The sequence below is a fragment of the Thalia democratica genome, chromosome 2 (genome assembly GCF_965202585.1).
Source record: "Thalia democratica chromosome 2, ktThaDemo2.hap1.1, whole genome shotgun sequence".
Classification (NCBI taxonomy): domain Eukaryota; kingdom Metazoa; phylum Chordata; class Thaliacea; order Salpida; family Salpidae; genus Thalia; species Thalia democratica.
In genome coordinates this window covers 64,608,151-64,633,942 of record NC_139166.1, presented here as the reverse complement: position 1 = coordinate 64,633,942, position 25,792 = coordinate 64,608,151, and the positions used below count along the sequence as shown (strand labels likewise).

The window sequence follows — 25,792 nt, the reverse complement described above, 5'->3', positions numbered from 1 at the left end:
CATCAGGGTTGAAAGCAAACACTGTGTCGATGACTGCACTCAGTTTTACCAATAAAATATACAAAACAAAACATTAATGAATCCATGGACTGGTGTCATAAAAATATAAGTAAGAAAAAAAAAACAGCCTTTCATACAGTTTAACGAAGTTTTACAAAGTAAAAAAAAAACCGTTTATTTTGATGAAGCAATTAAGTTTTTTTAAAATACTAATAAAAGCAATCAGTAGTTACACTTTAAATTGAAAAACCAAAAACAAACCAGCTTTTCAGATATTCTATAACGTTTTTAAAAGTAAATAATAACAAACCAGCTGTACAGTGCTTTCCACACAGGCTGTGGAAGGGTTTCAAAATCTTCAGTTTGCTTCAAACCTTCTTTCAACCTACCTCCCTCATCCGTGAGTGTGTTCACCTGTTTGTAAATTGTTAAATGATAATGTAATCTTTTAAGTCCTTTTAAAGAAAAAAAAAGGTAATGAATGAAGCGCTTTCTTTACAGCACAATGTGTAGATTGTATAAAGATATTAAAAACAACTAAGTTTCTTTTTAAACCTTTTTATAGCATATACAAAAAATAATTTAGTTTTCGTTGTTCTTAATTTTAAAAGACAAAATTTGTTACTGCATTTTTTAGAACTATAAATCCACACAGGGACACATAGAGACAACTAAATGCTTTTATTACATTGAAACTATATAAACTCTATGAAATGTTTTTTGTTAAATACATAGTTTTACAATTAATAGTTTCAAATATATATCTTGAACAGTACATAACTTTTTTTCGATAGCTAAAAACTGTAAATATTAAATATTTGATAAAAATTATTTTTCTGGAAACACGACTGTCATAAAAACACATAGTTTCAGGTATTTTTTCTACTTAAACTATATATAAATATAAACTATTAATAATACAAAAAAAAACAACCTAAGTTCGATTTGTTTGCTATAGTACCTACGCTTTAAGCGTGTCACCAGAACAACAATAAAAATACTAGCAAAGATTTTTAAAGATTCTCAAAAATACACATTATAACGTGTCAAATAAATTGAATAATTTTAAATAGCTAATCTTAAAAACAAATTCTGTACAAGGTAATTTATGTTCATTTTTGTCTTGTTTGTTCTTATTTTAATTTGTTTTGTTGCTATTTTTGTTACTGTTTAATATATTTTGTACTTTTTAAATACATTTTTTGGTTATATATATTATATAAACTGTATATTATATAAACTTAATTTTGAATTGAAAGTATAAGTCCTTTATATACTATTAGTTAAGATAAAATTCAAAACATATCTTAAGGGATAATCTAACAATATTTTGATAACAATCAGGGTGAAACTGTTTTAGTTTATTTCATGTAAGTAAAATAAATTATACAAAAAAAATCTTTAAATAAAAATTCAGATGAACTCGTACAATCAATGCACTTTTATCATGTGTGTGTTGAGTAGAAAAATCAATAACACGATTAAGATAGAGCTCACTGTGTGATCGTAATAATTTCTTTTTAACATAAAAGTCAAGTTTCTACGTTTTTGTGTTATTTGTTCATTTGCACAAAAGCTTTACTTAAAAGTGAATACAAACTCAAAATTGATTTAAATTATTGTTATCCAAACAGAATTGCACTAATCACTTTTCAGCAGACTTTATTGAAACTTTTTGTAATTCAACTAATTAGATAATTAGCTTTTGTATTATTCAAAAGTGCACGTTTATTCAACCATTAATAGCTTAAAATGGATAATAATAGTTTGAACCAATTTGCTAATTATTTTAATTTCAACTCATTACTTTATTAAAAATAAAATTAGCTAGTTATAAATTACACTAATTTTTAAAGGTAATGAAAAATTAACCTCATCTTATAAATTTCACTAGTTAAAGAATATTTAAGTATTTAATTTACAATAAAAACTTAACCAAGTTAACTAAAATTGTAGAAAAAAATTTAATAATCAAACATATAAGATAAAAAGTAAATTTATCTTGCTAAATAAATTTTCTTATCTAACAAAGCAGAATTAAACTTTTATCTTTCACCTTAGTTTTTATATCTTATACTTCTTTATAGCATACAATTATATATTTTTATAAAATATTTGTTTTAAAACAAAAATTATGGTAGTTATTCAGTTGAACGTCTGTATTAGTTTTTTATATGGTAGATGTTTATATATACTTTTCATTAATAAAAATAATTTAGTTTAAGTGTATGTCACCACTTATTGAAAAAGCTTTGTGGAACTTTTCATATTATATTTTAAATAAGGCTTATGTAAAATAAGTAAAAGTTTGTTTAAATAAAATAGTTGATTTGTAAAAAACAAAATTAATGTTAAAATAATGCATTAAACTTTTACTTGATTACACATACATCTATGAAATGAGAATGTGGAGAGTAATAAAAATAATTAAATGTCTAATAATATTTATTAACTAATTACATAATTATAGTTAAAGTTATAATAACTAATGTATCAAAAACTTGTTGGACTAATTGTCTATGTAATAGACTAGCAGTGATTAAGTTATAAAGAAATCTAAAATATTTTATTTGTAGAAAAAAAAAACTAAATATATATCACAAAAACTATTTTCATTAAAATTTAAACATAATTATAGAAAGTTAGTTTGCGGAAATAGTTTTTTTAATTTTATTGATACTACGTGGAAAATAATTATAAAGAAACTTTTTATGGAACTATATACAAATACAGTTGTAAACAATCATAAAATCAGGTGTTTAAGTATCAAACTGTAAACATTAAAATTTCTCCTAATCTTTTATTTGCTTGCTTTTTGTGTTATTATTTACATAAGTGTCGACAGAGAGTAGTTGAAATATTTTTCCATTTTTCAGTGCAAATTAATCATTCATTTCATTCATAACAAGTCAAAGTTTGAAGTAAAAAATGTTTAAAAAACATTCCTTTTGTAAGCATTTGTAAAAGTGGGTTAAAAAAAACTTTCAGCAACTTTCACTTTAAATGAGGTCAGTACTAAACTTAGTTCGAAATATAACAACTGATTAGTATTAAACTAGGTTTAGCTTATAATTCCTTAAACCAACTATTAAATAGTTTGTATAGTTTACTTGATTACTTATAAAAAAGTTAATGACTTTAGCGAATACAAGCCGTGAAATATGTAGCAAATTTACCATAAAACTTCAAAAAATCAAAATGCAATATCAAACCATACATATTTTGTATATTAGACAAATAGGATTAAGCTTACAGGTATTCTTGTGGTATACCCAAAATATAAAATTAGTGAAACTAGTATTTCTACTGAATATAAATATTATTACATGAATGAAGAGCAATGATTAGAAAATTTCGTTCTTAGAATAACAAACCAAATAATTTAACAATCAAAATTTGAAAATAAAAAACTTTTAGTTAGCATTTTTTCTGCTTTCAAACTCACAAAGTTAAAACAACATTAGTAATTCAAGCTACTTTAAACATTTTCAATGACAGAAAGTTATAGGTAAACAAATTATTATGAGACTATTCAAAAAAAAAAACTAATATTTTCCACGAAATATATAACAACTTTAACTATCAAAATACAATATCAAACCACATATCATAATAAGTATTAAACCATGCAAAATTATGTGGTATACCAAAAATATCAAAATTAGCGAAACTAATATTTCTACTGATGAAAAATATCAATACATGAATAATCTGCAATAATTAGAAAATTTGTCTCTTATAACAACAAACCAAATACTTTAACTATCAAAGTTTAAAAGATTTTAGTAAGTATTTTTCTGATTTTATACTCATAAGTTAAAACAACAATAGTAAATCGAACTACCAGGAAACGTTTTTAAGGACAAAAAGTTATCATAACTTGACAAACTTATAATCAAATTACTCGGAAAACAGCTATTATTCATCACTGGTATACAGTTTATATGAACTTAATACAGTCACAACTTAATAAACAGGATTTTTGTCTTTGCAAACAAAAATAAACACAAATTATATTAATCCTTAAATGTATGAAAAATACCAAATATATAACTAATTATTTGTACTATTTGTTTTTACTTAGTTTTCATATAATAATAACAACATGAAATCAAAATACGGATAAATTTTAAGCAGTTATGCAATGGTCACAAACCAAGATTTTTTAAAAATTATCAACTCGAAAATAGCTATAACAACTTGTTTTAAATCTAAATTTTTATTAATAGAAAACACATCGTCGAATTGTCTATGCATTTTAAAATCACATGCAATTGTAAAGGAATATTATTAACCGCTGTAATTATTTTTTTATCAACAAGACAATGTGTTGGTATAGAAAAAGCACAAAAGTTGAACTTAAATGCCTCTGAAAAAGCCTAATAAATGTCTTAATCTTATAGTTTATAAGTTTATCTGTATTACAAAGAGGATTAATTACAAATTGGCTTGAAAACTATTTTATATCAACCAGAAAACCATAAATAAATTAAATTGAAACTAAGTATGTGCACAAAAATTTCAATGCAATTAAATTGTTACAGCCGGAAGTCAGACAAGTTTTGTTATTACTTTTAGTTTTGTTTATCATTAAACAAAATAAAAAGTACAAAAAAGCATTTCAATCATGCATTGAAATAAAATGACTTTAGCGAATACAAGCCGTGAAATATGTAGCAAATTTACCATAAAACTTCAAAAAATCAAAATGCAATATCAAACCATACATATTTTGTATATTAGACAAATAGGATTAAGCTTACAGGTATTCTTGTGGTATACCCAAAATATAAAATTAGTGAAACTAGTATTTCTACTGAAGATAAATATTATTACATCAATTAAGAGCAATGATTAGAAAATTTCGTTCTTAGAATAACAAACCGAATAATTTAACAATCAAAATTTGAAAATAAAAAACTTTTAGTTAGCATTTTTTCTGCTTTCAAACTCACAAAGTTAAAACAACATTAGTAATTCAAGCTACTTTAAACATTTTCAATGACAGAAAGTTATAGGTAAACAAATTATTATGAGACTATTCAAAAAAAAAACTAATATTTTCCACGAAATATATAACAACTTTAACTATCAAAATACAATATCAAACCACATATCATAATAAGTATTAAACCATGCAAAATTATGTGGTATACCAAAAATATCAAAATTAGCGAAACTAATATTTCTACTGATGAAAAATATCAATACATGAATAATCTGCAATAATTAGAAAATTTGTCTCTTATAACAACAAACCAAATACTTTAACTATCAAAGTTTAAAAGATTTTAGTAAGTATTTTTCTGATTTTATACTCATAAGTTAAAACAACAATAGTAAATCGAACTACCAGGAAACGTTTTTAAGGACAAAAAGTTATCATAACTTGACAAACTTATAATCAAATTACTCGGAAAACAGCTATTATTCATCACTGGTATACAGTTTATATGAACTTAATACAGTCACAACTTAATAAACAGGATTTTTGTCTTTGCAAACAAAAATAAACACAACTTATATTAATCCTTAAATGTATGAAAAATACCAAATATATAACTAATTATTTGTACTATTTGTTTTTACTTAGTTTTCATATAATAATAACAACATGAAATCAAAATACGGATAAATTTTAAGCAGTTATGCAATGGTCACAAACCAAGATTTTTTAAAAATTATCAACTCGAAAATAGCTATAACAACTTGTTTTAAATCTAAATTTTTATTAATAGAAAACACATCGTCGAATTGTCTATGCATTTTAAAATCACATGCAATTGTAAAGGAATATTATTAACCGCTGTAATTATTTTTTTATCAACAAGACAATGTGTTGGTATAGAAAAAGCACAAAAGTTGAACTTAAATGCCTCTGAAAAAGCCTAATAAATGTCTTAATCTTATAGTTTATAAGTTTATCTGTATTACAAAGAGGATTAATTACAAATTGGCTTGAAAACTATTTTAAAACAACCAGAAAACCATAAACAAATTAAATTGAAACTAAGTATGTGCACAAAAATTTCAATGCAATTAAATTGTTACAGCCGGAAGTCAGACAAGTTTTGTTATTACTTTTAGTTTTGTTTATCATTAAACAAAATAAAAAGTACAAAAAAGCATTTCAATCATGCATTGAAATAAAATGACTTTAGCGAATACAAGCCGTGAAATATGTAGCAAATTTACCTTAAAACTTCAAAAAATCAAAATGCAATATCAAACCATACATATTTTGTATATTAGACAAATAGGATTAAGCTTACAGGTATTCTTGTGGTATACCCAAAATATAAAATTAGTGAAACTAGTATTTCTACTGAAGATAAATATTATTACATCAATTAAGAGCAATGATTAGAAAATTTCGTTCTTAGAATAACAAACCGAATAATTTAACAATCAAAATTTGAAAATAAAAAACTTTTAGTTAGCATTTTTTCTGCTTTCAAACTCACAAAGTTAAAACAACATTAGTAATTCAAGCTACTTTAAACATTTTCAATGACAGAAAGTTATAGGTAAACAAATTATTATGAGACTATTCAAAAAAAAAAACTAATATTTTCCACGAAATATATAACAACTTTAACTATCAAAATACAATATCAAACCACATATCATAATAAGTATTAAACCATGCAAAATATATATGTGGTATACCAAAAATATCAAAATTAGCGAAACTAATATTTCTACTGATGAAAAATATCAATACATGAATAATCTGCAATAATTAGAAAATTTGTCTCTTATAACAACAAACCAAATACTTTAACTATCAAAGTTTAAAAGATTTTAGTAAGTATTTTTCTGATTTTATACTCATAAGTTAAAACAACAATAGTAAATCGAACTACCAGGAAACGTTTTTAAGGACAAAAAGTTATCATAACTTGACAAACTTATAATCAAATTACTCGGAAAACAGCTATTATTCATCACTGGTATACAGTTTATATGAACTTAATACAGTCACAACTTAATAAACAGGATTTTTGTCTTTGCAAACAAAAATAAACACAACTTATATTAATCCTTAAATGTATGAAAAATACCAAATATATAACTAATTATTTGTACTATTTGTTTTTACTTAGTTTTCATATAATAATAACAACATGAAATCAAAATACGGATAAATTTTAAGCAGTTATGCAATGGTCACAAACCAAGATTTTTTAAAAATTATCAACTCGAAAATAGCTATAACAGCTTGTTTTAAATCTAAATTTTTATTAATAGAAAACACATCGTCGAATTGTCTATGCATTTTAAAATCACATGCAATTGTAAAGGAATATTATTAACCGCTGTAATTATTTTTTTATCAACAAGACAATGTGTTGGTATAGAAAAAGCACAAAAGTTGAACTTAAATGCCTCTGAAAAAGCCTAATAAATGTCTTAATCTTATAGTTTATAAGTTTATCTGTATTACAAAGAGGATTAATTACAAATTGGCTTGAAAACTATTTTATATCAACCAGAAAACCATAAATAAATTAAATTGAAACTAAGTATGTGCACAAAAATTTCAATGCAATTAAATTGTTACAGCCGGAAGTCAGACAAGTTTTGTTATTACTTTTAGTTTTGTTTATCATTAAACAAAATAAAAAGTACAAAAAAGCATTTCAATCATGCATTGAAATAAAATGACTTTAGCGAATACAAGCCGTGAAATATGTAGCAAATTTACCATAAAACTTCAAAAAATCAAAATGCAATATCAAACCATACATATTTTGTATATTAGACAAATAGGATTAAGCTTACAGGTATTCTTGTGGTATACCCAAAATATAAAATTAGTGAAACTAGTATTTCTACTGAAGATAAATATTATTACATCAATTAAGAGCAATGATTAGAAAATTTCGTTCTTAGAATAACAAACCGAATAATTTAACAATCAAAATTTGAAAATAAAAAACTTTTAGTTATCGTTTTTTTTTTTTCTGCTTTCAAACTCACGAAGTTAAAACAACATTAGTAATTCAAGCTACTAAGAAACATTTTTAAGAACAGAAAGTTATAGCTAAACAAATTATTATGAAACTATTCAAAAAAACACTAATATTTTCCAAAAGTATATAAGAACTTTGATTTATCAAAAAAAAAATCAAACCACATATCATAATAAGTATTAAACTATGCATAAATTATGTGGTATACCAAAAATATCAAAATTAGCGAAACTAATATTTCTACTGATGAAAAATATTAATACATGATTGAAGAGCAATGATCAGAAAATTTGTTTCTTAAAATAATAAACCAAATACTTTAACTATCAAAGTTTGAAATATAAAAGTTTTAGTAAGTATTTTTCTGCTTTTTTACTCATTAAGTTAAAATAACAATAGTAGTTTTAACTACCAGGAAACGTTTTTAAGGACAGAAAGTTATCATAGCTTGACAAACTTATTATGAAATTACTCGGAAAACAGCCATTATTCATCACTTATTGTATAAAATTTGTATGAACTTGATACAGTCAATATTTAACAAACAAGATTTTTGTACTTGAAAACCAATATAAACCAAACTTATTTTAAATCTCTAAAAGCACTAAAAATACCAAAGATATGACTTTTTTTGTTCTGTTTGTTTTTCCTTAGTTTTAAGATAACAATTACAAAATTAACTTAACTATGGATAAACTTCAAGCAGTTATATAATGGTCATAAGTCAAAATATTTAAAAAACTATCAACTGGAAAATAGCTACAACAACTTGTTTTAAATCTAAATTTTATACTAAAAGAAAAACACAACACCGAATTGTCTAAGCAATTTGAAACCACATTCAAATTTCTTGAAAAGGAATATTATTAACCGCTGTTAGTTTTTTCTATCAACAAGACAATGTGTTGGTATAGAAAAAGCACAAAAGTTGAACTTAAATGCCTCTGAAACCATTGTTTGTGTTTATACTTGTGCGGTATGGTGTCAAAAGAAGGCCATAATATTCTTTTATACATAAAATTAAGTATGATTTTTCTTAAACTTATAGTTTCAAAACCTATCTGTATTAGAAAGACTATTAATTGCAAATTAGCTCGAAAATTACTTTAAATTAACCATAAACAAATTAAATTGAAACTAAGTATGCGTACAAAAATTTCAATGCAATTAAATTGTAACAGCCGGAAGTTAGACAAGTCTTGTTATTAAAACCAACTTTTAATTTTGCTTATCACTAAACAAAAAAAAAATACAAAAATAGAGAAGTTAAGACGAAAGATGATTTGAAACGTTAGTGTATGCTTTTTTTTAACTATTTTTTCATACGAACTTGATGATTTATATAACTTTTTTATCTTTTGAAATTTATAATTGTTTAATTTTGTATTGTTATTTTAGGGTAATTGCTATAAAAGCAAAAAATCAAAACAAAAGGCTTTTAGTCTATTCAAATATGAATACTGTGTATGTTATATTTTGCCAAATTAAACAACTTTAATTGGTCTGGTTTTGTAAAAACCTGGTTTGAGCACAAATTTAAAATAACTTTTTAGATAGTTTAACTTTTAAACATGACTAAAAAAATTGTTTTCTAAAGTTATTTTAGTTTTATAAAACAAACATCTCTAATATTATATGTTTTGCTTTTAAGAAAACAAATAGAGAGATCTCACTTCAGTAATAATTTGTTTTTAATTTAATTGTTTAAATGCTATTTTCAATGACTGTCACATATCTTTTTTTAGATTTATTTAAGCACTGACGAGGTCTTTGACCGAAACTTAGTTTGCAAAATAAATTTTTGAAAGAATAAATATATAAATATCTCTAACTAAAACGTGAGCTTTACAATATCAAACAGTAAGTTTAAATGTATTTTGAAAAAGTCTAGTTTTGTACTATAAACCTATTGCTTACACTTATATCACGAAGTAAACTTAAACATAAATTCTATTTGGTTAACATTAACAAAACTATTTAAAAAAGATAGGACTACAACTCGAATCTGAAGAAAATCATATCTATCAAGTTTAAAAAATTCTATTCGAAAAAAATTAGTTTTGAAAACTATAAGTCCCATCAACAAAATCTAAAGTGACGTCATACCTTGTACGTAACATCTTCTATGATGTCATTGTTGTCTATGGGGCCCGGGTGGGCATTAGATGACGTACTACTTGTGGTGGAAGGCGTCTTGGAAACCGCTTTTTGTTGCTCTGGAAACAGATTTTTTTATGAAAACAAATACTTAGTATTAGAACACCAAAAAAAGTAAAGTTTTATATGGAATATAAATAATAAAATCATTATTATTTATACAAATAAAACATTTCAGCCCCCGTTTAAACCTGCTTTAATATCTTTTAACGACTTGCCAAATAACAAATGGTTTTGAATACTTTTCAGCGAGCTGCCAGCGCTGCTCGACTTCCTCAAACTTGGCGATGGTGACGTCACAGAGTGGTTACTGTTCTTATTGCTTCCATGGTTACCGTTGACAACCGCATGGTTACCGTTGGTGGCAACGTGGTTGCCAGGGTGATGGCTCGTCCCATTTATGCTACCGTTCAGTGAGCTAGTTTTGAGGACTCCATTTTCCTTTGTTTCGAGCTGATTTAAAAAAAGTATAAAAGTTTTCGTTGTCTGAAATCTATAAAAAACTTCTGATAACTTTAAATTATGATTATTTACACACGTCACTACAATGCAAAATATTTTGCCAAGTACTTCAACGTAAAACATATTGATTAAAAAGTAATAATGAATGAAATAAAAGGTTTTAAAAAAACTCATGACAATGAGTTTGTTAATCTTTCAGATTAAAATGTAAATTTTTTGGGTATTGGAAAAAGGCTTTAATGATATTTGAATTAAGAAGCAGTATTTGATTTTATAAGTTCAGATTAGATTTTATTTTCTAAACAAAAACCGCGTATACTACATACTTTATCAGAAAAGTTATAATTTTTTTCAACATAATTTTACATAAGAGAGGCTGTTTAAACTTTGATAAAATCAATGACATTAAAAATGCATACTTGGTATTCGGAGATTTTGAGCAAAATAACATTATACTACAACTTGTTTCACCACAATACATTTACAAGACTTTTAACTAAATTAAAAAGCAAAAGTTAAATAAAAATAATAACAAACCCCGTATCTGGTGTAGTTTTTCCATTTTTTCCACCACTTGTTTGAAACGACGTACCAAATATTATTAGGCGTATATCCAAGTTTGCATACCCTGTTTTGTTTATTGATAAAAAATATTTAATTTAACTACAGTTTTGTTTTTTAAGCTCTTTAAACTTGTTTGACATGCTTGTACGTTAGTTTCTAGTCTGAAGTATTCTTTGTATATTTTTATGGTAATTTGCATTATCTAGTTTTGATTATAATTTTATTTATTGTTTAAACTATTAAAATTTATTGAAAAACTACAACAATTTTTAGGTAAAATTTAAAACTGGCATTTAGTTTTATAATAATCTCTAAAGAATTTTAAGTTTTAGGTTACTTCTTCTTATAACAATACTTAGAACTAAATGATGTATTTTTAATTGTACGCTATTTATGAATAGATTAAAGTTTCAAAATACCTATATTAATATTCTATGGTTCTCCTTCATAGATGACTAAACAGTATTTTGCTTATTCGCTTTGAAAATTTAAATTGTTTCATATAAAAATACCAATTTTCATGATTGAAAAATTAGTTTTCACCACGTAGCTTACAACCACAAGTATTTAAATATTTTATATTTGTTATTTTAAACATAATTTTAGTGAAATTTCTTAAAAAAAAAGAAAGACAAAGTTTAAAAGGTTTGGATAAAGTTTAAAAAATATTATTTTGATTTTTTTACTTAAGTGTTTATATCTTGGATTACTTCAGTATTAAACTTGTATGTTTTACAAACTTTGCTATCTTAGATATTAAATACTTCAAAACTTTGTTTTCTTTAAGCAGCTAGCTTAGTCCAGATTATTAGTAAAATAGATTATACTAATCACTCATTGTTTTTACTATAATAGTACATTCAAAAAGATTATGATAAAACAAAAGATTCATAAGCTTTTTTATTACTAAAACTATGTTAATCACTGTTAGAACAATAAATCAAACTAAAACAAAGCTCAACATAGTGGCAATCATATTTGTGACAAAGAAAGTTATACGTGTCCAACATTTTTAGTTAATATACTTACTATTGTCCTATTGTGTAGAAAATTACACAGAAAAATTGTTTTACAACCTTGATATTATAATTCTAGTTGAAAAATTCAATTCTTACGCAATGCTTTTGAAATAGCAAATTTTATTTTAAAGCCTTTCGCTGATCACTTTTTAAATATTAATGCAAAACTGCGGCTGCTTGAAAAACTAAATGTTAAAGTCGGAGAAAAAAGCTTTGGTGAGCAATTTTAAATAATTTTGCATGCTTATGAAATGAGTCAAGCTAAATACACACAATGAAAAGTTCAATGGCGAAAATAAGTTATAATATATTACAAATACAAACATTAAGTCAATTAAGTTTGCTTTTTATAGCTTAAATAACGTATGTAATAAGCTAACTTAAATTAATTAACTTTTACTTATTTACGTCACAATTGTTAGTTTGTACAATCTATGGTAATAGTACTTAATGACTATGGTAATTAAGTACTATTACCATTACATACTTAATTATATGGTAATAAACTTAATTTTGCTTTTATAATGCCGCAAAAAGTAATGAAAAATTGTCAGTAACTTCAATTATTAGTTGATTTATTTAAAATTAGTATAATTTGTTTATATATGTATTAACTATGATATTAAAATTTATCATATATACCACTAAACCCTGAACTAACCTCTTTAAAAATGTTGGTTGTTATGAAATAAGATTTAATTACAACCACCGTTAAATATAATTTTAATGAATTGTAATCGTATTTAATTAAAAGTAGAATATGTGCGGGTTAAATAGCTTGGTTTTCAATGTAAACGATTTTTTTAATGTATATTAATTCTGATTAAAAATTAAATTACAACTTTAACTGATTTTAATTCAAACCTTTACAAACATTCAAACGCTAAATATTTTTAAAATAAAATTGCTTTTATCATTTTTCTTTGTATTAATACACTGATAAAAGTTTTTTTTTTAATAATATAAAACTAATACTTCATAGTAGAAAAAAATATCTCCTGTAATATTTTAAACATTTCTTTTTAATTTTACACAACTTAAACTCTCCGTTATGATAAGTTAAGCAGAACAAAAGCTAAATATACAAGGCGAAATTCCGAAATAGCTTTCAAAAAAATCGACAAACAAGATTAATAATTAATAACACGTTTGAGAGTTCGCTGATGATTTTGATGTAATTGCTGGCTCGTAGTATTAGACACAACAGCTGCTTTGATATAAAAACAAAAGTTTTAATCGATAATTGTTATTTGTGTCGTGCTTTCATCTTTGAGAACTAATTACTGATAATGTGTGGGGAAATAATATCTATTTTTAATCATATTGTGCTATTTTTGTCACGGTAGTTTTGCAGTTTATTTGATCTTGGCATATTGGTAGTAATTGAGACTGATACAGTTTTTATTATATATGGTAAGTTAATATTTATATGCAACTTCACTTTGAAAAATCTTTCAGTTATAATCAAGCAAAGTTTAAGGTTTAAGGCGCTGAAATAGTTTGCTTCTTATACCAAAATAAGTTAATTAAATTTATGCTAAACTATTATTTAATCAAATCATATATACTATTCAGAAATATCTATATAAATTTGGCAATTAATGACAAAACTGTTCAATTTATTTAACCACTTGTGAGAGTTTAATTTTGTCCTTTTCATTGACTGAAATATTTCAGGGTTGCCAAAGGTTTTTGAATTTTTTTATAGGTTTTCTGAACTTCTTTAAGATTTTTAAGGAAAAAGTTATTTGGTCCATTTTTATCATAAGTTAAATTTAAGGCAAAAAATCTTTATAAAAACATTGAAAAGATACTGTAAAACTCATTGATGTTATTCAATTAAAAAAATATGATACAACTTATTTTTATCTCTATGACATATTTTTCGAATCTAATTGAAATTTCATCACTTTACAGGTCAAACTGAATTTAAAATTCCAGAATTTTCCAACTTTTTTGGTTATTTTTGTTAGAAATGCCAGTTTTTTTCCTAAATTATCAAATTTCAGGTCTTTCCTAGCATTCAGGTTTTCTGGCATTGTAATCTTTGTTCATAAAATAAATAAATTTCTATGAATTAAATATTAATTAACCCAATTTTCAAAAGGTAATCGACATAATTTCAAAAGTTTATAAACTACTACTGTATCAACAAAACTTTTTCAAAACTTAACTTAAAATTAAGGTTGAGCATAAAAAATAATCATTTTTATGTTGCTGAACTAAGAAAAAAATTAAACAAAATACTTTTCATTTGAAGCAACTTTAAATATAATTCAATTAATAAAACTTTGGAAGGATTATTATAAAAAAAATGAGTTTTATTAAATGAATTCATATTATATTATTGCAAACTGTTCAATATCCAAGTGCAAATAAAATAGTCAAACACAAAGTTAATCTGACTACTGAACAAAAATAAATATTCCTAAAAATATCGTAAATACCCCACTAATCGTATTGATTATTTCTCTGCAGGCTAAAACTACAGTTTCAACCATACTTTCAGGAACAACATAGTTCAAATACAAACATTTGCTTACAGACAAAATAACCATAGCGACAATTTTTTAAAGTTATCACCATAGCAACGCCTACCTGCTCACCCAACCGTGAATGATCTTGCCCTCCTCATGGGGAGTGGCGGGTTTCAACCCCAGTATGACGTGGCAGATCTGTATTAATAAGTCCAACAATAGAGAGGACAGCTTGACTTCCGAGATGCTCCAAAGCTGGTACTCTGACAATGTGATGTGGTCCTGTTTGACAGTATAAAAATGATTAAAAAAATATAAAAACCTGCTTTTGTATAAAATTTAAAGCTTGAATAAACTGTTTAAAATTATTAAAAAAAATTAAACGTTTGTAATACTTTTATATGGTGTGGTTCTGTTTATAGACATTATATAAATAAAAAAGAAATAATATTTGAGTTTGTAAAAACACATTTAAAAATACATGAAATACTTAAAAAAAAAGTATTAATTTAGTTATAGGTGAGACAAACAGAGCATTTTAAATATTTAGAAGTGTGCTCTTAATCTTGTTTTCAGTACACAGTTGTGCTTTCAATATTTTAAAAATACGCAGCCCACAAAACCTTTTTATGGCAAATTTAGACCACCATCTAGAAAGCACTTTTTAAATTTATTTTGATGCATAACAGGAAAATAAAATTAAAAAAGGACAGAAAAACTCTTGTAAATGATTTTCAAATATTAAGATAAAATTCTTACCAGTAATTTGAAAGTCAAATAAAATCTCAATTTTTTTGAGTTCAATTTCCAACTTTGAGTATTTACCAAAAACAAAAGAATTTAAAAAAACAAAATTTTGTGGCGCTTGTCTAATTAATGTAATAACTACTTTATTTTCAACTTAAATTTTAGTTTAAATTCAAGTACTTAAACTGCCTCATATAGCATTTAAATCAAATTTAATAAAGTTGTAACTTTTAATTTCAGGCCTAATTATCTTCATTTTAAATTATAAAAACTTAAAACTAGAAAATTATTGTAGCATGGCGCCTACTTTAATTAGTGCAAAAAAAAAAAAACTTAATTAACCAATATTTCAACTGCTACCGACTCTAATTTAGTCATAAAATTAACTTTAAGTTGAATTATCATTATTTATCACTTTTATGTTATAGCTACAAATTAAGAAAAATGTCATCAGAAAAACGATTGATACAGTTTTATGTTAATTGATAACTATTAAAAAAAAATAAAAAATAAAAAAACAGTAACTTTATTGCTGGCGAAGGACTTGACTCTCTTTATGACGTCACAGATCTCGTTGTCGTCGAAGCTGACGTTGTCATCGCAACCGCGGTAACCCCTGGTAACGATCTGCCTGACCAATAAAAAGTTGATGACCATCTCTTCAACTTCTGACGTGGACAAAAGACTGTCCTTGTCCAAATCGAACATTTTGAACAAAACTGAAAAATTAAATAATTATAAAAAATAAAATAATGATTTAATATACAAACATATAGGTAGAGGTTTGGTTTGTGTTGTGCAAAATATGTATTTTGTTGTTGAATTTAAAAAAATAACAATTAAAATAAAACCTTGAACATAACATCAAATAAAATTGGGATAGGACTTATGTAAAATATGAGTTATATTGTTATGAATTATTTTAAGTTTATCCTAATGTCTTTTTGCATGTTTATACAAAAAATTTTTACAGATTTCATTATTCAACTGAAGATCTCGTTTTATTTATTTGAAACGAGTGAAACATTGTTTTGACAATAAAATTGAAAAATTTGAGCTGATTAATCTCGTTATTATTAAGTTGAGAACTTTTATTGTGATCCCTAAAGTAAAAAGTAAACAACATAAATCTAGTAAACATCATTGCAAACTTTTCAATATCCAAGTACAAATAAACTGTGAGAGTTTACATAAACTTATTCTGACTAAAAACTAAACTAAATGTCTAGTAAGCCATTGTAAATACCATATTGATTATTTGTCTGCAAACTGAGAACTACTCTTCTGACTTTATTATCAGGAAAAACATAGTTTGAAATTTATACGAAATTAAGTTAATCAGAAGCAAAAAGCTCTGTGAACATTTATTTTGTATACAAGTTTGAGAACTAGGCTTTTTCAACTTTTTTTTTTGTGAGACTAACTAACTGCTTTAACCTTTGTAGACACAAACCACAATACAAACGAGCGTTTGGCCACATTTTATTAAAATTAAAAGCTTATTTAATTTTTTGATGGATTATCAAGCAATATCGTTTTCTGTCTGTAAAATAACCTCACTTACTGATTACTTTGTTCACCACATATAAACTTGCAACCCCTCTTAAAACTATAATAAAACGTTATTTAAAAAGTTAAATAAATTTGTTTCTATACTTTTAAAAATTGTATTTAAAGTTTAAAATTTAAATTTTAGCCATGATCTAATTTTATATTTAAGCTTTGACCACACTAAACCGATACTGCTAAAAATTACACAAAATATATATTATATCACTAGTATTTCTGTTTTTTTTTTGTAAAATAATATTCATATATTAGTTTATGCAACCCATCTATTTACGAGATTCTAACAACATTTAAATACTAAAACTATATAAAACTTATACTTCATTATATCAAATATGCAACAAACATTTCTGCCTGTCAGCGTAGGGACCCCTACAGCATTGCGATATTCCGCAAGATATTTCCTTGAAGTCGATGTGACCATCCGAATTGTCGTCGAATGCACTGAACAAACCTGTATATATGTTTTAATATTTTTTTTTGCAGATAAAAGTTTTGTTTAAAAAACAATTCTGTTACTTTAAAAATACAGAAAATAAAAACTTTAAATGGTTTATAGTTTTGTAGTTATTAAGTTTACTTATTCTTCTAATTCTGAATTTTTAATAATCTTTGATATATTTCAATATATTCCACAAAAACTTGGTTGGAAAATTTTTTGTTATAGCTATTATTATGAATTGTATAAATTAATTATATTGGGTACTTTAACAAAAGTAAAAAAAAACGTAGGTATTGGAGTTTCTAAAAATTGTTGAAGCAACAATATTTGTTTACTTTTTATTTGTTTTAAATACACATGCAAATAAACATGAAATGCTTTGTGTATTCTTACTCAGGTTTAAAAAAAATAAACAACAACTTCTAAATATAATATATTGTTTCAATGCATCCTAAAGCACAATAATTTTACTTAAAGTCATATGTTTATCTCTAAAGTTAAGCAGAAAAACACATATATAGGACAAAATTGTTAATAGTCGTTCTAAAATAAGAGCTCTATATGTTATGTTCTAAACCTAAAATAAACAAGATCAGTTTTTTGACCAAAGTATTATATTTATATTGGATTTTTTAGGTAAAACACTCATATCATAAAAGACAAAATAATTAACAGTTTTCAAGTTCACAAAAACTCCAATAAGATTTCTACTTTTTCATCTTACTTTGTTTTTATATAAACTTCATTCTAATAAAAGTAAAACTCAATAGAGGTGAAGAAAATTCAATGTCATATATTGATCTGAAGTGCTTAATCAAAAAACGCTCATAAAAAAAATCTTTAAGTCTTTTCAAGTTCACAAGAACTTCAATAAAATGATTAAAAAATATTTTTTTTCACATTAGTTTGTTTTTATATAAACTTCATTCCAATAAAACAACAACAACTCAATAGAGGTGAAGACAAAGTGAAGGCAACAAAACAACATGCATAATTGATTCTGCTTTATTGCAAACAAATAATTGTAAATGTCACTACCTGCGTCAAAAGAGGGAAGCAACTTTATAGAAAACATAAATGTGTGTATACATAATGTTTGTTGAATAAAATTTATAAATACATATGTGCAGTTTATTTATACTGAGAATGTTAGCGTGTTTGCACCAACAGGTGAGAATGTTTTTAATTTATAAAAGGTAATTATAAATCTATTTTTTAAATGGGAATACAAATATGAGATTTATAAAAGGGATTCTAACGTTTGAATTTAAAAAGCTAGTTTATTGTATTGATTTTTCAAGTTCGCACGAAAGCACCTATAAGAAGTAATAACTTTTTAAAACTTTATCTTCAAAAATTCATAACCTGCCTTTTTATTTAGCCAGATATCAAAACAATATACTTGTACTATTTTAGATGATTAAAGAAATTAATATAAAAAAAAACGTTTAAGGTCATCATGTTATAACCTGACAGACTATTGAACAGTTTATACAATTATAGTTTAAACTTTGTAATTTTGCTTTATAAGCAAGTCTCTTGAGCAGCCGAGAAGCTTAATTTTTGCTGAGTTAGTACTCTTTTTTGTTTATTACTTTGCAGATTTGTTAGCCTCTAGAGCTATTGAAATGCTGCACAAATAAAACTTCAACAAGCAGACTTTTATCAGCATAGTTTTGTTGTTAATATTTAAAAAATCATCAACCAAAAACTTTATATGTTTGTTTTAGACTGTCACTTGAAAAGTTGTAGAGAGTTGATTTATATGCAAAAACATATCCAAGTTCCTATTTTTTTTTATACATGATGAAATAACTAAACAAACATATTTGAAATATTATAAAAAACAAAGAAAAAAGTTTTAAAAACTTGCACTTGAAAACAACTAATACTTAATTACTAAATTTAAGTAAATAAGTATTAGTACAAAGGTATCAGTATAAAATCTTTAGAATTTCGCTAAATTATAGTTTTGAAAGTTTTTTTGAACTAAATTATTTAGTAAGAGTTTTAATATATTTTTTCTTTTAATTTTTATACAAACATAGATTAAAATTACATTAGAAAAACTTTGTCTAACCTAATAGCACAATCTGTTATCTGAAAAACTTTATGCAATCCTTTTTCAAAAATACTGCATAAACTACTTATACAAATCCTTTATTATTCATGCAAGACATGACAACATAATTTACTTCAAAATACAATTGTAAGTTCAAAAACACTTATTAATCATTTTCAAACCTTTAACAAGCTTATTAGGCAGTGGGGGAGACACGATATCAGCAAAAGTTTTCAGATCGAATTTTCCGCTTTTCGATCTCGCTTTCAGATGCCAATACACTTTCTCAAGTGTAATTATATCTGATTCGTTCACTGTTAATTAAATATTATTGAATTATTTTTCAATTTAATAAATATATTACTGAACAGTAAATTTTCTCCAGCACTTTAATTTGCAATGTATTCACTGTGTAGAAAATGTTATTGAAATATAGAAAAACTAAAAACTTAAAAACTATTGAAAAACTGATAAAATTCTGTTTTGACTTATTTTACTGCTAGAGTAATACCATTGTAGCTAGACAATAAGGATTGTAGATATATCCTGTCTACAATATACTACAAAAAAAAAAGTTTTTAAAGTGTATTGGTTTATCCGTATGCCTATTACTTAGGTAAATAAATAAATAAATAGTTCATAAGCTTATTTTAGCACATTATATGAAATATGAAAACAGTATATCAATAACCTATTCTACTAAACTTAAAAAACTTTCAATCAAAAAACTATTTAACTACCAAATTAAACTTACAATGTGTGACACCAGCAAGGGTTTGGTAGAAGCTGGGCATTGATATCGGGTTGGTGAGTTTCAAGGGGGCTTGGGTGAGCCACTGGGTTACCATGGTGATCTGTTCGTTGGTTACCAACCACCTTTTGAACTCATCATAGGTTGCATGGCCATTCTATTTTACAATAATATCGTAATTTATAAAATTATTTGATTACAGAAGTGTATGTTATGAATATCTAAATTCTTAAAATCTCTTAAAAGAGTACTTTTGGAATAACAGAACAAATAAGTTATACTTTTTAGTACAAACTAAAAAATAAAGAACAACAGATTAAAAAACAAATATTAATACGAAAAAAACAAGTTGCAAACTAGTTAACAAAATACTAACCATCAAAATGGTTTAAAATGATTAAGTTCAAACAATAAAAATCTCAAATGTAACTAACATTTTGAAAGAGTTTGCACGCTTCATGCGGCAGTGCTGTTTTCTCGCATTCTCTGACCATATCTGACATTGATTTGCTGGTCACCACTGACTCGTTGTCGTCGCAATACACCATGTACGTCACTGTTACGTCATAATTAAAATAAAATTGTGTAACATTACACTATCACTGTTATCTATATAAAAACCTGTTTGAGATTAATACTTATTATGTTAAAAAGCTCAAATTTATAGTTTACAGTTTTAAATCCTTAATAAAATGTTGATAACCTGTTTAATCTATATTTTAAATTTACTTTAAAAAGTAGTTGTTTAAAAACATTATTATAATCTTAAAAATATTTTGTAGCTACTGTAATAAGTTTAAAAAAAATTATAAGAAATTGAGACTTTTATCATTTTTTCTATAACTAATAACATTTTATTTAAAACAACAAATAAAACAAAATTTCAAAAGTTAACTAATACTTTAAAACTATTGAGCTTTTTTTCAAACTATATCAAACAAACGTTTTGATCTTTCTTCTTTGCTTCCTTTTGTTAGCAGCACCAATGTGATCAGAACTTCTTGAAAATTCATTCCCTTGCTGCTACTGCTCATCAAAGTGAACAATCTCTGTTATTGACATAAATCGAATTAAAAATGTTATATATACATGAATGCAACTCTTTGAAGCAAAAAGTAAGCCTGAGTTACATCAAACTTGCCTGACTTAGATCAAACTTGCCTGAGTTAGCATGAGTTTACGTTAAAATAGAAAAAAAAGTTAATCAAGACTGGCCGCTTAAGAAAAAATATTGTGTTAACAAAAAAGTCTTTATATTTTTTTAAAAGCAAAACTAAAAGTTAAGTTGTTTTTGAAGTGGTAAAAGTTGGTCTGACATATTTTTTTAACCTGCATGAGTTAGCCTAAGTGCATGGCAACCTAGTAAAAAGTATTAGTAGTTATAAAATTTGCAAAAAAGTATACAAACGTTTTTTACGGTTTTAATAAGTTTTTGGCTCAACTTTAAGTTTTTACAACTGTAGTTATTTAAAGTAAATTTACAGCTGTTTATATTTTGGATATATTAAAATTGTATTACTAATAAGAATTTCATTTGTTTTCTATGTGTTATTTTCAAAATTATTAAAGTAGTAGATATTCATTTAAGTATTCTAAAAAGATAAAAAATACCAATAAATAAAACTATCAATTTTTATTTGATATTTTCTTTAAAACTAGAGTTTAAAATTTTATAATAAACTTAAAGCTATATTCGAACAGACTAATAAGTTAATAAAAGCTTTTGTGTTACACAACGATAAGTCAGTATACTTTGCATACTGGAAGAAATAGTTTGTGTAAAACTCTAGCCACAATGTGTACAGAATGAAGTGTTGTTTTATTTAATAAAGAATAATTAGTTAACTTTAAATGAAAAAAAACTTATCTTATCTACTTTGAGTACGTGGTAGATGTAATTTGTGCCAAAGTTTATATGCAACGTGTACAATAGTTTTGTGTGAAAACTTGGTTACATAACTTTTTTGTTTACCCAATAAAAAAGAAAGTGTAGTACTTCAAAAATGTATTTTCTACAACTTAATGTATTGCCTAAGAAAAGTTCAATAAGATTGTATTTTTCAAAATTAATCAACCTACTGCAAATTTAATAGACAATTAAATTTTTCTTTTAAACATGATACTTAAATGTATGAAAAAACTTAAACTTGGATACATCAAAACAAAATACTCATACAATAATTTTTCTAAAACTGTATTTAAATTTATACTGTTACTTTAATTATAAAAGAAGTAAAATTTGAACTATAAAAAGAAGCAACTTTAAAAACACTATAATTCAATAAAATTTCTAATAATTTTTCTTATAATATTTAATTGAACTAATAGGTAACTATTTATTAGTAAAGAGGTTACATAAGCAAACATACTATTTTACAGATAAATTAGAAAAACAACAATAAAAAGGTATAAAACAACTATTTAACATAAACATGTTAAAATGCTTAATAAACTATATCAGAATTTATAAAAAAGAAATAATCAAGTCTGACTTATTTTTTACAAACTACTAATAAAACTTTTAAATTTAAGTTGAAAAACAAAAAATGTCAAAAAGATAAAAGCGTAACCTGATTTTTAGGTGATTATCTTAATATTGAAAAACAGCTTAACTAATTATTCAGGTCTTTTTTAATAATAATTGTGTATTTGAAAATAGAATTTTACAAATGATTTTTTAAGTATCAATACTCTCACTAAACTGCAAATAGATATTCAAAATTGTTTCAAAATTGTAATAAAACTTACATTTGAGCTTTACTGATTATATACACACTATATACTAATTTAGCAGCTAAAGGAGGTCAAACATTTATTAGTATAAAAGTTAACATTCATCCTTCTTTTTAAGCTTAAAATTTACACTACAACATACTTTTTACAAAAAAAACTTTAAATAACTGCTGAGACATAGTAACGTTTGTAAATTTTTTTTCTAAATTATACACGCATATGGCTGAGAAGTTTATATGTACCAACAAGAACCAACCTGAGCAAGTTTCTGTGGAACTGACTCTCCGAGCACGTCTTGTGAAAAAGTGTTCAGCTTCAGCAGAGTGCCTGCCCCCGCCCTCTTGTAAGCATCCATCAACCTTTTGATTTCAGCGGAAGTCACTGTTGAAATTGTTTATCTAAACTGAATGCATAAATGTAAGAGTGTTGTTTGTGTAATAGTGTTGAAAATAATATGCACTAAAACAAGTTTTGAAAAATTTGGGTTTGAAATACTTGAATTAATTTGAAACTAGCATTGAAATTAACAATAATGTATCTAAACATAATTTTTTATTAACAAAATTCCTAAATTAGCTATCATACTTTTGAAAAGTTTATTATTTAAAACTCATTTTATGTGTAACCATTTCTATCAACAAGTTTTTTAGTAACTGTTGTTTAAAAAACTTTCAAACATAATTTTTAAAAGTTGTAGAGACAGCAAATATCAAAATATTTTAAACAGTGCAAAATTCAACTATTATTTTACGCTATTTTCATCTGTGGATACATAGCAAAAATATAAGATAAACATAACTTATATAATAACAGTAGTAATCATCATAAATTTTTCTTTTTCTTTTTCAGCTAAATTCAAAAACTTATCAATGCAAGCAGGTATATGCTCTTTGACCCTTTTCTTCAGCTTTCTAGTTGTAAAAACCAATGTAGCTATTGCCACAAAAGCATTGGAATAAGTATATAACCATGCTTTTATCAAATGTGGGTATCTGGTTTTTGCCTTCAGGTGTCAACAAATAGCTGCTAGCTTTGATAAGTTTTTGAATTTAGCTGAAAAGGAAAAAAAAAGAATTCTAATAATATTATGAATGCAATAAAAAGTACTGCTATTGCGGAACATTTGGTGAGCAATCAGAGTTGTGCTGAAAATTTCAACTTGGAAAGATTTAAGACAATCAAAAGTTGTTATAACGTTTTTGACTTAGTTAAAATGGAAACTATACGTACTTTAAACATAAACCTACCTTTTATAGGCAAAAAGAATTTGACTATAGTGTTGCTTTATTTACTTGATGCTCTTTTTGGTATTTATATGTTTGTATTTAATCAGCTTTAATAAATATTATTTTGATTAGTTTTTTTAACTGACTTTGTATGTAATTAATATTTGTTTATGATGATCACTACTGTTACTATATAAGTTAAACTTATCTTTTATTTTTTGCTATGAATCTACTGATAAAAATAGCATGAAATATATTTGGATTTTGCTTAGAGTGTTTTTTGTATACTGTTTAAAGTTAATTTCAACTTCAAATGTTTGCACTGTTAAAAAAACAAAATATTTGGTGATAAAAAATTTTAGTTCAAGTCTTTTGTAAAATATATCTTTTAATATATTTTTTGTATATGAGTTGACCACTGGGTTTTGATCTTGCAGTGTTCAACTAAGAAAATTTCCATAGCTGACATCAGGCCACACAAATTCAAACTATATTAGTTATTTGCTGAAAAGCATTTTCACCTTGGTAAAATTTTAGCTTTAAAACATAAACTGTAAAAATTAAGATTTAAAACAAAATGGCAAATATTACAGACAAATATAAAAAGTTATAAATTCTAATACTTTTAAAATTTAAGAAATAAATAACTTAACAGCTTAAATAACTACAATTCATACATTTTATGTGTTAAGTCAAAAGTTGTTTTAAGTTAAAAGTAATATTGCTATACAAATTCCACTTAGGACTTTTATAAATTTAAATATTTTTCTTAAGTAGCTTTTATAACTCAAACTTAAAAAAAAATAATTTAAACAACAAACCTCTTTTGACTGCTTCATCATAAGTCAAAATGGCTGGGCGTGAATCTTTAGCCCCCATTATCTACAACTTATACAAAGTTTCTTTTTAATTATGGCTCATAAAATAATACCAAAAACAGTAATTAAGCATATATTAGGTTTATAAGTATTACACAATCTAAATTTCAGCATTAAGTAGAACTGGTTAGATTAAAAATGTTAACTTACTTGATATTACAGTAAGAAACTTGAAAAATACTAATTAATAATAGAACCAATTGGATATAGGCATTAAAAACTATGAACATTTATTTACAGTTCTGTAATTATTACACAATTGTATTACTTGGATATCAATTAACAAACTAAAAGTAAAATTAATTATTTTATTTGAAAAATTTTTGTTTTAAAATTTCTTGATTAAAATTTTTATTAAAATTGTAAACAAAATTTAAAAAAATGTATGCAACTTTTTTGATCAAATTGAGTTCTACCAAAATAAATTACATCATTTAGCTTTAGTATTATAAATTTTCCATTATAAAGCTTTACAAAAAATATTGAATATTTAGTTATGTAAAAATAAATCTACATTTAAAATATGAAAATCATAAAAACAAATTGTTCTAATGAGGTGAGTCACTCTTGGGAGTTGCTGGTTATGTATGCCAAATGATCAGAGTAAACAAATAATTTGTATAAGTTTCTACTCAGGTAAAATTCCCAAAAGTCATATGATCCTTAACCAATGACTTGGATCAATTCAAAAGAAGATTTTTATCAGTAAAACTATGTTCATCTAAAAGC

General features: G+C 24.8%; 1 protein-coding gene across 5 annotated transcripts in view; it reads right to left on the bottom strand.

Annotated features, from left to right (window-relative positions):
- The window catches only part of LOC145830208 (ubiquitin carboxyl-terminal hydrolase 32-like), a 47,256-nt gene extending 21,954 nt beyond the window's left edge, over window positions 1-25,302 (bottom strand). For 3 of the 5 annotated variants that reach the window (XM_082938126.1, XM_082938128.1, XM_082938129.1), the window contains exons 1-13: window positions 25,007-25,227; window positions 23,216-23,340; window positions 21,170-21,275; window positions 20,661-20,782; window positions 20,230-20,383; window positions 19,658-19,789; window positions 17,318-17,425; window positions 15,928-16,121; window positions 14,777-14,937; window positions 11,133-11,223; window positions 10,325-10,586; window positions 10,083-10,192; window positions 311-414 (exon numbers count right to left, since the gene is read on the bottom strand). In XM_082938126.1, coding sequence (XP_082794252.1) covers window positions 311-414; window positions 10,083-10,192; window positions 10,325-10,586; window positions 11,133-11,223; window positions 14,777-14,937; window positions 15,928-16,121; window positions 17,318-17,425; window positions 19,658-19,789; window positions 20,230-20,383; window positions 20,661-20,782; window positions 21,170-21,275; window positions 23,216-23,340; window positions 25,007-25,064 — 1,727 coding nt within the window. In that variant the 5' untranslated portion in view covers window positions 25,065-25,227. Of the gene's footprint in view, window positions 1-310; window positions 415-10,082; window positions 10,193-10,324; window positions 10,587-11,132; window positions 11,224-14,776; window positions 14,938-15,927; window positions 16,122-17,317; window positions 17,426-19,657; window positions 19,790-20,229; window positions 20,384-20,660; window positions 20,783-21,169; window positions 21,276-23,215; window positions 23,341-25,006 lie in introns of all 5 variants that reach the window. The other 2 variants (XM_082938127.1, XM_082938130.1) reach the window with 2 other exon arrangements.
- Window positions 25,303-25,792: the final 490 nt, after the last annotated feature.